Source organism: Macrobrachium nipponense, chromosome 24, assembly GCF_015104395.2.
Source record: "Macrobrachium nipponense isolate FS-2020 chromosome 24, ASM1510439v2, whole genome shotgun sequence".
Lineage (NCBI taxonomy): Eukaryota > Metazoa > Arthropoda > Malacostraca > Decapoda > Palaemonidae > Macrobrachium > Macrobrachium nipponense.
The window spans coordinates 55,945,937-55,962,840 of NC_061091.1; the positions used below are offsets into that span (position 1 = coordinate 55,945,937).

The following is a 16,904-nucleotide window of genomic DNA, read 5'->3' on the forward strand; positions in this document are numbered from 1 at the left end:
CACCCAGGGCAAAGGAATAATAGGATGTGTGTGTGTATTAGAATCCCGTTATGGACAGATCTTAATTTATTTATCATTCGGAATCAAGGTTTGTTTAGTAGTGGTAGTAAGCGTATTCAGAAGGTCTGTCTGAGGAAATCGTGTTTCAGAAATAGCTGAAGGTAAAATACCACCAATTTCACACACACACACACACAGATGTATATATATATATTATATTATATATATATATATATATATATATAGATTATATATATATATATATATATATATATATATACTATGCTACACTATATCTCCAGAGGTTCTTTATTCCTCATACCGTTGGACTCCCTGAGGATACCGTGCAATTGGAACTTCCAAAGTTCAAGTAATTTACTTGTTTATTTATTCATTTGTTGATTTATTTTTTTAATAAGTGGTCTCTTCTTTCTGTATTTTCCTTTACCTCTTTTTTTTTTTTTTTTTATGAATAACCAATTCTTTGGTATCTTGAATTTCAAGTAAATGGCTCCTGTGAATTGCTCCATTTGAATAGGGTTCATCTGAATAATATATAATAATAATAATAATAATAATAATAATAATAATAATAATATCATAATAATAATAATAAAATAATAATAATAATAATAATAATAATAATAATTAACTTATAATAATAATAATATGTTGTTTCTAAACTCGCAAGACTGTAGCAAGATAAGTACAAAGTCGCATTTGCAATGGTCGATTGCCAAGTGATAATGTAATTTCACACATTGTGCGACACATTTCGTACAAATCACACCGAAGTCTTTAGTGGTTTTTGAAAATATATGACTTTTAGCTTTGGGAGTAGCTCAAAGCCACATTTGTTTCGGGGTCCCGATTTAAAAAAAAAAAAAAAAAAAAAAATGATTGTCTTCGATCTGATAGATCTAATCTGTACAGGGGACGGACTTTGTTACTGGACTCGGCTCTGCTGTATTTTTACATTTCGCCATGACACCTGAGGAGGATTCGCTTTTTTTCTCTTTCCTCGCGTTTTGTTTTGCATTTCCTCTTGATTTAGCGATACAAAGGAATTGAAGAACAATTAAATAGTCAATTGCCTGGAATGACGAAGCACATGTCGGTGCTAAAGTTCATCCTTATTCTTCTTCTTCTTTTTCCCTTCTTCTTCTTTTTAGAGACGAGCTTAATGCAAAAAGGATTTCAATGTTGGTCTCTTCCTATTTAATGGGAAACCTCTCTCTCTCTCTCTCTCTCTCTCTCTCTCTCTCTCTCTCTCTCTCTGGGAAGGAGGGAATGCTGTCATGCTTTTGAACGTCTTTTATTAGGTTTGATTGCCTTTTTTTCGCGTGTCTCCTTTTGATCTTCGAGTTGCCGGTTTGTTAGAAATGGATTTTTTTTTAGAATTAATTGCGACATAGGATTCAGGCAGAATATTACGCAGATACACACACATATGTATGTTTGTATATATGTATATATATACATATATATATGTGTGTATATATATATATATATATATATATATATATATATATATATATATATATATATATGTCTGGGAAAAAATGTTCCGTTACAACAGAGTTCTTTCTAATAAAATGAGCCCATAAAAACGCCAAATTATAGAAATATAGTACTTACTTTCTATATTTTGGCGTTTTTTATGGTCTCCTTTTATTAGAGATATATATATATATATATATATATATATATATATATATATATATATATTTGTTTATTTATTTATATGTGTGTGTACGTGCACGGGAATCTACGTATTTACATATATGTTTCGCATGTTTCTATGTTTTTGTTTATTTACAAATTTTTCTCATTATGGTTACTCTTTCTCCATGAAAGAAAGGAATAAATGATACGAGACTATTGCTAACGCAAGAGGAAGACATTATTAGTCGTTTTGCTACTGTGCCGTAGATTGCAAGACAAAGTCCACGAACGAATAAATGGAAACGTCTTAATGGTTCGGTGAAGCCATCTTAAGTCCTCTTGGGGGGAGAGCGCGTCTTTTAAAGGTATAACGCATTTTACAAATCACTCTAGTTTTTTACAGGTTAATTCCTTGTTTTCCTTAAAGTACGAAAGAGAGAATAAGAAGACAGTGAGAGGTCAGATTTTTCTATAATTTGTTAAGTATGAAAAATATTAAAATTTTTTATGACCATTTACTTAATGTGCTGATGAAAATCAAGTGAATTATTATGTAATAATTTTCATGGTTTCACGCACACAATATCTTTGTATACACACATATATAACACACACACACATATATATATATGTATATGTATATATAATATTATATATATATATATATATTATATATATATATATATATATATATATATATATATATATATAGTGCCTGTGTGCGTGTGTGTCTGTGAGCGTGTGCGTGTGTGTGTGTACGTGCGTGCAAGGTGGTGTGTGTGTGTGTGTGTGTGTAACAGTAAAGAAAAGAAAAAAAAAAGCGGGAATGAGTGGGTACACAGCAGGGATCCTTCCATAAGCTCTGGGTCTCACAGCAAAGTGACCTTTTCCTCCATTTCAGTTCTCCCGGTCACAGCAAAAGGTCAGAGTTGACCTTCTTCTCCTCCTCTCTCATCTATCTCTCTCTCTCTCTCTCTCTCTCTTCAGTGTTATCAAGTGTAATTTGTTTATTTCGTGTTTACTATGTCCCTCTTTCTCCCTTTGCATTGTTTTAATCATCGTTTGCTAAATGTTCCTACTTTTGGAATTTCGGGTCTGCTGTGATGATGAAAGAGATGACTCATTTTCAATTTCCCAGCTTCATTGCTACATTTTATCCTTTTTTTCCTTCACCCCTCTCTCCCTGTCTTTCTCTATTCTCATCTTCTACAAAATTATTCCCTCTTCTTGTTTTATTCTCTCATTACTTTCATATATCGTTGCTTTTTTCCCTTTTCGAACAAAAATGATTTCTTTAAGGCCACATTCCTTCTCGTTCTATTTTATTTTCTTCCTCCTTATCCTTCCTATATCTAACCCCTCCTCCTCCTCCTCCTCCTCCTCCTCCTCTCTCACGTCCCATTCTGGTAACTGCTCGTAACACCTCTCGGTCGTGCTTCGATTTGAAATTCCACGGGTACAAAAATGTGCGTCTGGAACTTTGTCTTTCATTGTATTACTTAGCAACGTTCGAGGACCCAATTGGCTTGGAAATTTCCGTAGCATGAACGTGTATTTTTGTTATATATATATATATATATATATATATATATATATATATATATATATATATATATATATGTATGTATGTATATGTATGTATGTAGATATATGGGATGGACCATAAAACAAAGGAAGCCAATCAGGATGCATATAACCATATTCTCAGTTACGTGGTTGACATGAGTCGATAAGGAAAAAGTGACGTAGGGTAGAATCCATGTAGTGAATAAATATAAACAAAGCGGCAAATGGCAATTATTAATTACTACAAGTTAGATTTTTTTCTTTGAGTTGTTTCAATGACAAATGCCTCAGTTTTCGATTGTTTACTTTTTAACCACACACACACACACATATATATATATATGTATATATAGATATATATATCATATATCTATATGCGCATGAACATTAATGAAGTCACTGAAAGAAGACGTCATAAATACACACACACACACACACACACACACACACACACACACACACACACACATATATATATATATATATATATAATTTATAAATGATTACACATTTATTTATTTTATAATTCATTTGGTAAATGATAAAATAATATTGGAAATAGGGAGTACAGTAGGTACTGATTAGAGAGAGAGAGAGAGAGAGAGATGCCTTTTGTATCGCAACAAAACTCGGTATTTGAAAGGAAGGGAAAGTAGACCTTCCACTGCCATTTTCTCCGCCTCTCTCTGAACGAGAGCTGGAGTCTGACTCCACCACAAGCCGATTGCTAACGAAGTGTAACGAGAGTGTAATTTTATTTAAGCGATACACCCTCGGAGCTGTAGGTAGGTCCTACGCTCACCGGGAGTGTAGGGAGTTTGGGAGCAAGTCATTATGAAGCAGAGGGGTTGGGGTGGGCTCTGGGGGGACTCGAACCCCCTCAGTTGCCGCCATTTTGTTTTTGTCACGTGCAATTACTTTAGCAACCGCCCTGCCTTCCCCTCCCCAGAATACTCCACCCCATACCCCCTTCGCCATTCTTTCCCGCCTCTTCCCTCCCCCTCTCTTTTTTTCCTCCTCCTCCTCCAGCTAAAATCATTTTCCCTACCTTCCGTTTTTCCCCTCGTACTGTATGTAATTATTTGGAAACTGTTATTTGAAAGGTTTTCAACGGTAAATTTGCCTTTTTTTTTTTTTATACAGAAAACTGTGAATAAGTAGTCTTATCTCATTCAGTGATCCTCTACGAATAATTGTATAGCATAAATCGATTAAACGACCAAGAATATCATTGAAAAAGGAAAAATGGATCAAAATACTACAGGGCGCCTAACATATCTGATAGGAAGTCTTTCTTGTCTCTTTTGTGTGAATTTAATGTTATTTCTGCTGCTTGTTTTTCCTTTTCCCTCTTTCCTTCACTTATCATTGCACTGACGTATGTATGCCCTACGTGGTGTATTGTAGATGGTATTAATGGCTCTTTTCAATGTCCCTTCTAAGGCTCCAGCTACGTTGCTCTCTGCCTCTTACTGTTCATGTATCCGTTCCCTTCGGCCTCTTCATCCCCTCAGCTGTCCATCTTCTTGCTCCAATTTCCACCTTTCGTTTCAGGCCAAATCCTTGGGGCGAGCACTATGAGTCTTGAATTGGGATTCACTAATAATAATGATAATAATAATGACAATAAACATCTTGTACAGATATTTGTCGCTTGATTTTTATTTCATAATTTTTATCCTTGAGAGTTCGGGCGCTGTCTTGATTATGTTTTATTACTGACAGATATTCTCTTTTTCCTGGGGTGATTTTAGATGTACCTGATAAGCGGACATGCTGTTGTACTGACAGAGAGAGAGAGAGAGAGAGAGAGAGAGAGAGAGAGAGAGAGAGAGATTATATCGATCTGTCACTTTTCCTCAAGAGGAAGAATGAGAGAGAGAGAAATGGCAGATTATATATCGAACTGTCACTTATACGAGAGAGAGAGAGAGAGAGAGAGAGAGAGGATATGGATGTTAGTAGTTGGAACCAACTCTAGTCGACCACAAGCGATGAAGAGGCAAGCAGAATGCAATCTGGGAAGGCAAGTGCCTGAACACGTGCTCGGGGGCGGCGCCAACATTCATAAATACAGGCAATACGCCATAAAATGCGGCTTGCGAAATGCAGCGGGATGCTCGAGCAACAAGCCGAAAAATGTGTCATTTTGTCATTGCGGTTCTGGTGTGTCGCAACCTTTCGTCTCCTTTCCCATTTTGTTTGGTCCCGATTCCGTCGCGCTTCGTCCTGCCTCGGTTTCGCCTTGCCTCGGAGCTTCTCTCTCTCTCTCTCTCTCTCTCTCTCTCTCTCTCTCTCTCTCTTCGTGGTCTCCGGCGATGATGAGTTTCTCGCGTTATTGTTCCAGGTTGTATCGATCGGTGTGGGGGCGTTCGCACGCGTTGTTGGTTGAATTCAATGAGTTTTTTTTTTTAACATTATTATTTTTTGAAAGGCCGGTAGCGGGTGAAATCCCCTGAGGAATGAAGAGATGACCGACGGACGCTGTGACGTGTGTTCTGAAGCGTCTCGTTTCGCGGTGCTGCAGGAGAAAGGATTGTGAGGTGTCAGGGTGACGCAACGTCCAGGACAAGGAAGGGTTCTCTGCAGTGAATCGTACCGTATATTTTTCCTTGGGAATGCTCGGCATGTCTAATTAAATTATATGCAGTATTGACGATGCGTCGAATCCATATTTTTCACGAGAAAGTTTGATCACTGACGTGGCCTGTTCCTCTCTGCAATGACCACATCCTGAAGAGACGCCGAAGACAAAGCCCTACCTACCCAGCTGATCGAATGTCAGTTTTGTCCTCTGTTATTGTGACCGACGAGACAAGTAGTTTTCTCTTCAACAACCAATCACTCGAGAGGTATCATTGCAATGGACATCCACGACGATGAGTAATGGCTTTGGTCCCGGAGCACGACAAACCGTGATGACAAGAGGTCCGGGCGGCGACCGAAGCGTGATTGCAAGCGCAACCGACAACGTTGACGAAGGGTCCGTTCCGACGCTCCTGTCATCATTCCGAAATTGCATCTTCGAGTGTACAATTTCTGCCTCTGAATTGGCAGTTTGCCGCCCTAAACGGGCTCCAAGGCAGGCATTAGGGCATTTTCTATCTACATTTATTGACCTATCTCAATTTCAGATGACAGTGCTTAGAGGAAATGAATGCCGTAGTGGGGTAGTGCCGTCAGTGGACCTCATACGTACACTGTAGGCATTACTTAAGGTTCTTTGCAGCGTGCCTTCGGCTCCTAGCTGTTACCACTTTCGTTCTTTTTACTGCGCCTCCTTTCCTATTCTCTTTCTTCATCTTACTTTCCACCCTCTCCTAATACTTGATTCATAGTGCAACTGCGAGGTTTTCCTCCTGTTACACCTTTCAAACCGTTTACTGTCCGTTTCCATTTAAGCGCTGAATGACCTTATAGGTCCCAGTGCTTGTGGCCTAAATTTTATATTCAACTAAACTCGACTTAACTCAGAGGAAATGAATGCCGTAGATGTTTTCGCAGTAAATATTATTTTGGATGAGGCAACTCTTACGGCCGAATTTGTCTCTGATTCGCATGCACCTATTTATTATTCGAAGGCGTTTGTCCCAGCGACTGATATGGTAACGTTCTGTCATTTTTCGTGTCCGACACTGTGGAGGCCATTTAAGCGAACTTCGCACTTTTGTCACTTATCTTGACTTCATTCCTCGAAAGATTTTTTTGCAGAAATATTAATATTATTTCTCTGGTTGGTGCTTAATCTAGTTTGTATTTGGAGCTCTGGTTCATTTGACCAAGCCCGAACATAAGGTGAGGGCTGAGAAAACAAACTCTCGTAACATTTCGAGGTATTATGGGTTCGGGAAACCTACAACAACAGGTCATGAAAAGGCCGAAAAGGCATTCATGATGGGATCTGATCTCTCAGTCATGTTTAACCCAAGTAGTTCGCTTGAGAAGAAATGTGCCTCATACCAAGTTAACAGGGGCAATAGACCAAGCTTCCTCTACCAATGTCAACGGTGTCGGCGAGGAAAAGTCAAACCCTGAATGTAAATTCCCTCCGATCCTCTGTTTTCAAAATACAATGTAAGAAACGGTACCCAATTTCCATCTATGATTTCTCTCTCTTACTTCTCGTACAGGCGTCTAGTTCTCCTCTCATCTCCCTCTCCAAGACCTCCAGCATCCCCCTCCGACAATCCCTCCCCCTTCCCACCCACTCCACACTGCATCTTTCTGTTCGAAGCCACACGACGCTAAGCCATGTGCTCGATAGCAGTATCATTTTAATTTCCTCAACATGACATCACTCGCTCGCGACAAATAAAATCAACACATGTAACTCCCAGGAGTGATTATAAAACGCTGAGAAATTTCTATCTGGTAACTTTATGGCACTTCTCGCTGCCACACGCCGCCAGATGAAATCCCGCCGGGAGGCCAGAGAGGATAGCGCTAATCTCGCGGGGTCAGTAAGGTCGGTCCGTGCGCTCGGCCGCTTCGGGAAGACCGACCTTAGGCGCCGGCCTTTTTTTTCTTTCTTGCCTGGCTTAACAAAAGACGGACCCAATTATACACCAATGTACAAAGGTGCAGAGGCTAAAAAATGGTTACAATGCATTCTTGCTCTCTCGTTTGCTCGTTTTCGCTGCCTTCAGTATGTACTTGTTATTGTTTGACTGGAGAGAGAGAGAGAGAGAGAGAGATTGTAAAGGAAAGCAGGATTGCTGTAAATCTATTACATTATTGTGTGAAGGAGTTTACTTCAATACTTCCTATTTTATACTCTACCTAGTTTCTTGAGGATTCGCTTCAGAATCAGCAATACTTACGACGATTATTTGCCAAGAAAGAAGACTAGAGCAGTTTCGTTGTTTTTCGTTAGGCCACGTTATCATTTTATTTTGTTCATTATCTTAATTTGTATATATTTTAATGTTCACGTTTTATGAAGTCCTAAAATACTGACGAATGAATCAGTTCCTGCGTAATTGTTGGTGTCATCTGAAAGGCATTTTTAGTGTTTCTATATATATATATATATATATATATATATATATATATATATATATATATATATATATCATTCGAGCTACAAATGTCCTTTAATATCTAATTCGCTCTACCTCGGAATTGATATATTTTCATATATGTACCGAAGGGGAATTTTTTTAGTTGATAATGATTTCGTCCCCTCATGGGATCGAACCACCGTCCTGCGGACAGGCACGAAATCAGGACCGCAGGACGGTGGTTCGATCCCATGAGGGGACGAAATTATTATCAACTAAAAATTTCCCCTCCGGTACATATATGACAATATATCAATTCCGAGGTAGAGCGAATTAGATATTAAAGGACATTTGTAGCTCGAATGATTTTATATATATATTATAATATATATATATATATATATATTATAAAAGGCCCTATATATACAAATTATGTTTTTTTTAATGGGTCTTTTATACTTGGGACGTATCCTGTTTTAAGACAATTTATTTACATATATACGTATATACACTTATATATACAAATGCATATGTACATTTATATATATGTGTATATATGTAAAAAAAAGTAAGAAGATGAGAGAGAGAGAGAGAGAGAGAGAGAGAGAGAGAGAGAGAGAGAGAGAGAGGACAAATGACTGACTAGATTCATTCCCAAACTGACCTGCACTGTGGAGGACAACCTGACGAGGGGAGGCTGAGCCATGTCGGAGGCCCTGACGACCAGGTTGTAGAAGCTCTGGTCCTCCCTGTCCAAGGGCGCCCTGGTGTAGATGGTGCCATTTTCGCTGATGCTGAATTGGTTCTTCTCGTCTCCTCCCGAGATGGTGTACACCAGACGGCCGTTGAGACCTGCGTTGGAAGATGGAATGGTTGATTGATTGGTTTTAAAACGTGTTCTAAAATCACTTGGTTAATTCAGTTGGTTCAGTGACCAAATAAAAGGGGTGAGTGTGGCGAAAAGTGGTGGGGGGGGGGGGGGGGGTTAAGGGTTGTAAATGTTTATCTTGGTTGCTTCAAGATTGGCCTTGTGTGTGTCAAACTGTGTTGTGAGATGGACTTTCGTTTCTAATGGTTTGTCATGGGTTTGGGCTCAAATGTCTTGTGCGAAGACGGTATTGTTTTGGATGCAGTGCCGATGTTTACATTATTTTTGTTCATTGCTGACTCTGTGTATGTGTGTGTGTTTTTTTTTTTGGGGGGGCGGGAATTTTTGCTACATTTAAGCTAAAAAGGTTAGCTTTATATGTCTAATCAAATTAATCACAAATGTCACTTTCTAACTTTTGCACGTGTCATACTTAACTTTCCAAGTATGTCGTAAGTGTACTTTAAATGTTTGTAGTTGATAGCTTACCCCGTGTGTCAAAAATAATATTAATTATGGTGCTTACTCATATTTGGTTAGGCTTTGGGTCTTGTACAGTGGCCCTCTTTGTGGCACTTACATTCATACCTTCTTTCCATACTTTTATCCTCCATATTACTAACCTCGTTTGTGACTTTCAATTCTGAGACTCACTGAATATGTTTCGATGGTCACATCCGATATTGTAACGAGGCGGTTATTGCCGATCATCAGATAATCTAACGAAACATCCTTAATTAAGCTTATTTTATTGAGGTTAGTTATTTGTTGACATTAGCAAAGCAAATAGTAATAGTAATAATCAACGCTACTTTGAGAAATTATTTTTCTTTTTATAGTAGTTCCTCGTAGGACAAGTGATTTTCGCGCTCGACTACCAATCTGGTGGTCCGAAGTTCGATTCTCGGCTCGGCCGACGCGGAATCAGAGGAATTTATATCTGGTGATAGAAATTCATTCCTCGATATAATGTGGTTCGGATCCCACAACAAGCTGTAGGTCCCGTAGCTAGGTGGCCAAATGGTTCCTAGCCACGCAAAAATATCTAAAGTCCTTCGGGCCAGCCCTAGGAGAGCTGTTAATCAGCTCAGTGGTCTGGTAAAACTAAGATGTGCTTTTTTTTCCTTTTTATAAATTCAGTGCAATATCTAACACATTTTTTTTTTTTTTTAAAGAGCTGGGGTTTAGTCTCAGTAGGGTGACAGTAACTTGGGATGGCCAATTTAGATTCAGGAAGCCATTTCAGTCTCCCTACCACAAACAAAAGTAGACAACTAAACAAATAGATCTGTGGTACTTGGGCCCTCTGACTGAAAATAAAAGAAATACGTGAATCAATCAATTTATTCACTCACCTGAGTCTTGATCAGTGGCCGACACGGAGAGGACGGAAGACCCGACGGTGATGTTTTCAAAGACTTCGTCAGAATAGCTCATTGGGTCGAAGATCGGGGCGTTGTCGTTGAGGTCCTGGACGTTGAAGTAAACAGTGACAGTAGAGGAGAGCGAAGGAGTGCCCGTATCCTGTGCCTGCACCACCAGGATGTAATGCTGAACCTGCGGGAGAACGAATGAATGTTGTTGAGAGTCTACACATGAAGTTTTTAAGTCCGATGGAAGGCTAAGGATTCAGTAAAAAAAATTTAGATGACGTCATAATTGGGTTTTCTTTTTTTTAGTTCATTATTTTTTTATTTATACGTTTTTGATGATCTGCAGTTTTTCACGTACAGTATGACTTTGTTCAACTTCTTTATAAAAGCAAGAAAGGAGATTCCATTGTATTGATAAACATGAATATTCTACGGAAAGTGAAAATTACTAGAAATCGATTGTTACTGTGCAAGGGAAGATGATTGTACGTATTTGGATTTGGGTGTATTATATATATATATATATATATATATATATATATATATATATATATAGTATATATATATATATAAATCAAAGTTTTGTTTTTTCATATTAAGCTTCTACGATGGAATTACCCAAGATCATTTAAGGCTACGAAATGGTTCTTGCTGATTGTCATATGTACATCTAAAGTTATGCATAGGTACTAGATATTGCGCAAAAAGTCGCATGACTTTTTCGTATTGACCAAAAACTGTTCATCATAACTGGCTGTCGGTAACATTAAAAAAAAAATATTTCATAACAAAGTAACGAAATATTGCAGGGCTGCAAGTGTAATCCGATCCATAAATTTCGTGCTTTTTTTCGGAAGGCGGCGGCCACAGGGCCAGCATTCCTCTCTCCTCTCTCTCTCTCTTCTCGTCTCTCTCTCTCTCTCTCTCTCTCTCTCGTCTCTCTCCCTCTCCATCTCTCTCTCCCTCCTCCTCCTCTCTCTCTGTTGCTGTCTCTCCGTATCCTCCTTGGCGTTAATTGATGGAGCTGTTTGGAGTCAATTTAAAATTGGATGCCATCACTCATGGCTGTGGACTGCGGTTAATGGCTGTATATTTTTATTCTGCTATATTGAAATATGTGAGCAAGTACAGACAAACATACACACACACATCTATATATATATATATATATATATATATATATATATATATATATATATATATATATATTACAGTCACTTTGAGAGCTCAGATTTTCATAATTCACAAGCTTGCATTTTAGTTTATAAAGATTTATAAGTAAAAATTATAGGCTTGAAAATAACTCATGTATTACTGTGGTATTTGTCCAAGTGCTACAGAGCCGTATAAATCGATTGCATTATGGGTGTTAACACTGAGCATTTAAGAACCTCTATTGCTACGGACAGTAATTCTGTCTGATTATATACAGTATATATTTTTTTAAAGAATATCTTTAAAGAATACTTTTAGGCGAACGTGAAAGTCAGATAACGCCCTCTGTGTTATTATTTACAAATTTTGTTTAAATACCTATATACATGCTAACACTATATATATATATATATATATATATATATATATATATATATATATATATATATAATATATATATATATATATATATATATATATATATATATACATATATAATATATATATATATATATATATATATATATATATATATATATTACGTATGTATGTATGTATGTATGTATGTGAAGATGTGTATACTCCAAAACTATGTATAAATTCTTCCTGCTTATTTTTTACTACAGCAATGACATACATAAAAGAATTTACGAAAGAGAAATAGAAAACCAACATTCTCTCTCTCTCTCTCTCTCTCTCTCTCTCTCTTTAAGAGAACGTTAACACGGACCGGCAGGAACGTACAGTAAAAGGCCCCTAAGGATTTTATATTTAGCTCGTTCATTTTAATACGTCAATGATTTATGGCGTTTTATCACCTGGGAGAAATTGAGTCTGCTCTTGTATGCTTGCTTACAAGGCTTTAGCGTGTACTGATTCTGATTCGCATTATTATTATTATTATTATTATTTTTTTATTATTATTATTGTTGTAGTTGCTGCTGTTATACTGTTGATATTTTGTTATGATTTCAGTAACGACATTAGCCATTGTCGCTGTCATTATCGTTAAAGATATAGCATCTTCATGCTGCTGCAACTCGGCTCTCTGCAGTTGTTGTGACTGTATCATGGTGTCATTAATAAAAAAAATAGTACTATTTCGCAGATGCTAATTTGCTGGGCTGCGAGAATATGAAAGCAAAGGAACGCGCCAGCCATGTCACCCCGCGCCCAGATCGTCGTCCATCACCGGTCGAAGCGTCTCGCTCTCCTAAGTCAAAAATGATCGTACGTGTAAATAATAATTCTTTTGTGAAAAACTATCGCGCCCATAAATCAAGAGTTATCGTCCTCGTAAGTCAACGTCGGCGGTGTCAGGAGCAGTCGCTGTAGTGCCATGTTCGCTCCGCGCTCCGAAGCCCATCATAATTAAAAGGAGATAATCGAGACTCGACTTATACGGCGAGCGTGGAACGAGACCTCCCAAGTGCGCATGCGCCCGGGAGCGAGGTCAGGTCAGCACGATCCCCCTCCGTCGGCGCTGCTGAAGGTCAGAGTCGAGTAGCTCTGACCGCAGAGACAAAACCGCGATGACACTTGCAAAGTGTGACACAATCCCTAGCTGCCGGATGACGCAGGCATTGCATAATGCTGTCCCTCTCCCTCCTCCTCCTCCTTGTCTACTTCCCCCTCCCCCTCCTGCTCTCCGTCCCTTTCCTCCTCCCTGCCCTTCTGTACGAGTTCGCAAGGGGAGGGGGACCGACTCTGCCGTTGCTTTTCTTAAAGAATATTATTATTATTATTATTATTATTATTATTATTATTATTATTATGTCGTTGCCCGACGACCCAGACAAACAATGGCATATATATATATAATATATATATATATATATATATATATATATATATATATATATATATATGTGTGTGTGTGTGTGTGTGTGTGTGTCTCTGTGTGTGTGTGTGTGTGTGTATATTCTTTACTGCATATGTAATCGATAGCTTTGCAATTCTTCATAGTTTTCAAATAGAGAGATGTAAAAGTTGAGCTCTTCGACTCCAGATCTAAGCACAATTAACGGGCGGATTTCCTTAATGCACGCTAGCGCTAACATAATCACTTCATCATTTAAAAAAAAAAAGATAAAAAAAAAAGCTTTTGCTTAGACAGGCGCCGTCTTATCAGCCTCTCCATTATGATAAGAATCACGACAGTCTTTTAAAAGTCTCTTGCTGGAGATTTTCGATTATCAACTTATGCGTGTTCCAAGATTATTTTCTAATATAATTCCTAATAAGTGTTTCCTTCGATCATCGACTTGATGCATATTCTAAGAAGACGATTTTCTTCTGAATCATCCTACGCCTCCTCATTCCTTCCATTTACTGTTTTTTCCTTTTTTATAACAACTTTCCTCTTGTCCCAAAGTATTGCATGTTTTCTTCCTTTACCAAAGTAAAAAATGATCCAATAAATAAAAATTTAAAACCTACCGATGTGAAAGATATTTTCCCCGACGGCCTATGAATAAATGCTTGCAAATTTACGAGTATAGTCACATCTTATATGTATAATATAAAATATATATACACAAATCATAAGAAAACCAACACTGTATTTTCATATTTATTCATTATAATGACGACCGTTTTCGTAAAACACATTTCCTTAACAACTGAAATGAAAAACATATTGCATGTTTCTCGAACTATGAACTCTTTACAGCTTACTTAATGTGGTCTTCGAAGCCAAATCTTAGTTCATTTGAGCTTTCTTTAGACAAACTACTTTTCCTGGAACTTCTTTGGTTGATAAGTTAGGTTATTTTTGAGTTTATCTTTCTCTAAATATAATAAGAACTATTGGTATTTTTATTATTAGTAAAAAGCCGTGTCCCTTGGTGTTCGATTGAGGTAAATATCGAGTGCGTAGATGTTAAACAAACGTTCATTTTCAGCTCCTTTATGTTTAGATAAGGTGATTCTCAAGTTTGCCCATTTTTGTTAAATTAGCTTGAGTTCTTCGGTGTTGAATAAGGGTAAAACTTTGAAACAGTCGAAGTTTAAATAGATCATGCCTGTGTTTATGTCAGCATAATATAAAAACTCATCCCAAGTCTTTTCCAGTACGTAAAGCTTATGCAGATAGGAAATGAGGCGAATCTTCAAATTTCTCTTTGACTAATCAAAATCTGAAGTTCTTTAATTGAGCCAAGTATATTTCGAGTTCTGACTAAACGAGGAAAATGCCACGTTCAAGTAAGGCCATTCGGAGGTACTCGGAACTCGATTAGTTCCTTTTGAGCCTCCTTCACTTGGCAGAACACCGGGAATCCGTGTCAGCGATAATAGACGAGGGAGAGGTCAAGTTAATTAATCACTTTATCTCGTACCTGTAATTCCCACCACTTTAAAGGTATTCATTTTCGTTATGGGTTGTGTAGAGGATATATAGACTTGCATTCACAGATGTGCACGCGCATGGGCACAAGTAGACACAAGGAACCAATTTTGATAATATAATTAAGGCAGAGGTATTACAAACTTTCACACAAAAACACATGCAGAGTTAAGATTTATTAATTCGATTTGCTATGTGGATATTTTGTTGAGATGCCGTGGCATTAAAGAATTACAGCCATCGTTAAGATAATGAGAGATGTTTTGTTATGTTTGGTGGTATTTTATAATTTTTTATACCTATAAAAAGAGAGAGAGAGAGAGAGAGAGAGAGAGAGAGAGAGAGAGAGAGATTATTACATGGGCAGTATTGAAATCGCCTGGATTATTTAGGAGAAGAATTAGTGAAAATGGCGGATTTTTCATTAATTTTAGAGAGAGAGAGAGAGAGAGAGAGAGAGAGAGAGAGAGAGAGAGAGAGAGAGAGAGAGAGAGAGAGAGTAGCATTCTTCATTTTTAAATCCCTGAGAGAGAGAGAGAGAGAGAGAGAGAGAGAGAGAGAGAGAGAGAGAAGGACACGGCGCGCCCATCTTTATCTGATCGGGCAACTTGGCATTGTCCTCTTAACGAATCTGAAACATATTTCATATTTTGATTTATGGCTGCGCCGCGTAATCTAATACACTGACAAGGCTTAATAATGATAATTTACACGTCCCATTTTATATTCATGGAGTTAAAAAGCTGTTGGCTCTCGACTTTTAACTACGTGTGCCTTTTGAAATATGTCGTACATTGTTACTTTTGATGTCTCTTTGTTGGTCGGGAGGAGGTCGAGTGTATTAGGTTACTTGAGAAATATCTTTCACCTGCTCGTGTCGACTTTTATCGAGGTCTCTTATAGGGCGCCGCTTGAGGGATTTGGCTTTTGAATGGCCCTTCATTTTGTTTTCCCAGCTCACAAATTCCCCATTGTTTGATAATGATAACGTAATTACTGAGCATTGGATCTTCTGTTTTTATTTTTACATTTTTTTACTGTTGACAGGCGACTTTGAACGTCATATCAGGGCAGCTAACATCTATATTATTCTTATGTTTTTTTTTTTTTTTTTTTTTTTTTTTTTTTTTTTTTTGCAGACTAAGGAACATTGCTTTGTGTCTCCTATTCTGAAGATTGTACAGTAGGATTTTTTCCCCATTTCCACTTTGCTTTTACAGGGAATCACTCATCATTTACCGTTAACAGAATTACAATATCATTTTCCCGCGGATACAGAGAAATCTTATCACTTCTAAGGGCATCTAAGCTCTGACAAGCGACATCATTTCTCTAGTTTTAATGCGCACAAAAAATTTCTTGATATGCACAAAAAATTCGTGATAAGTAAGCCTTTCTCTGAAAGAGCATGGATTGATATTGTTATTTCTGACTCTGTAATAATCCGTAGAAGCATTATTGTTTCTGATTTCTATCTGAGCAGTGAGAAATATTACCATTACTCCAGACTTCTATCTGAACACGGACAAACATTACCATTAACTTTTATCTGAGGTTGAAAAAATATTACCCTATGCTCCTCACTTCATCTAAGCAGAGAGATACATTACTAAATATTCATTTGAACACTGGGAGAAACATTAATGTTTTGAGACTGTTCGTAAATTATAAAAACATTTCTGACGTTTTATCTTAACTTAGAAAGTAATGTTTACTTACTTTCAGGCTCACGGAAACATGCTTAATTCTGGCTTTCATCAGAACACTTGCAAACTATTCATAAACATTCTTAACTTTATATCATCACAGTGAACCATTACTGTTTCTCAGTTTGTTCAGAAACACTTCTAGCCCTGACTTTTCTTTCAGCGGAGATGGAATTCCCATCCCCTGCTACTTGACCACTCATATCTTGAAATGGAGAGGCATTT

At 37.5% G+C, this 16,904-nt stretch overlaps 1 protein-coding gene across 1 annotated transcript in view; it reads right to left on the reverse strand.

Moving 5' to 3' along the window:
- Positions 1-16,904, reverse strand: part of LOC135205649 (cadherin-related tumor suppressor-like) — a 498,060-nt gene that overhangs the window by 133,471 nt on the left and 347,685 nt on the right. Inside the window, exons 5-6 of the mRNA XM_064236470.1 lie at positions 10,455-10,656; positions 8,896-9,083 (exon numbers count right to left, since the gene is read on the reverse strand). Coding sequence (XP_064092540.1) covers positions 8,896-9,083; positions 10,455-10,656 — 390 coding nt within the window. The remainder of the gene's footprint in view (positions 1-8,895; positions 9,084-10,454; positions 10,657-16,904) is intronic.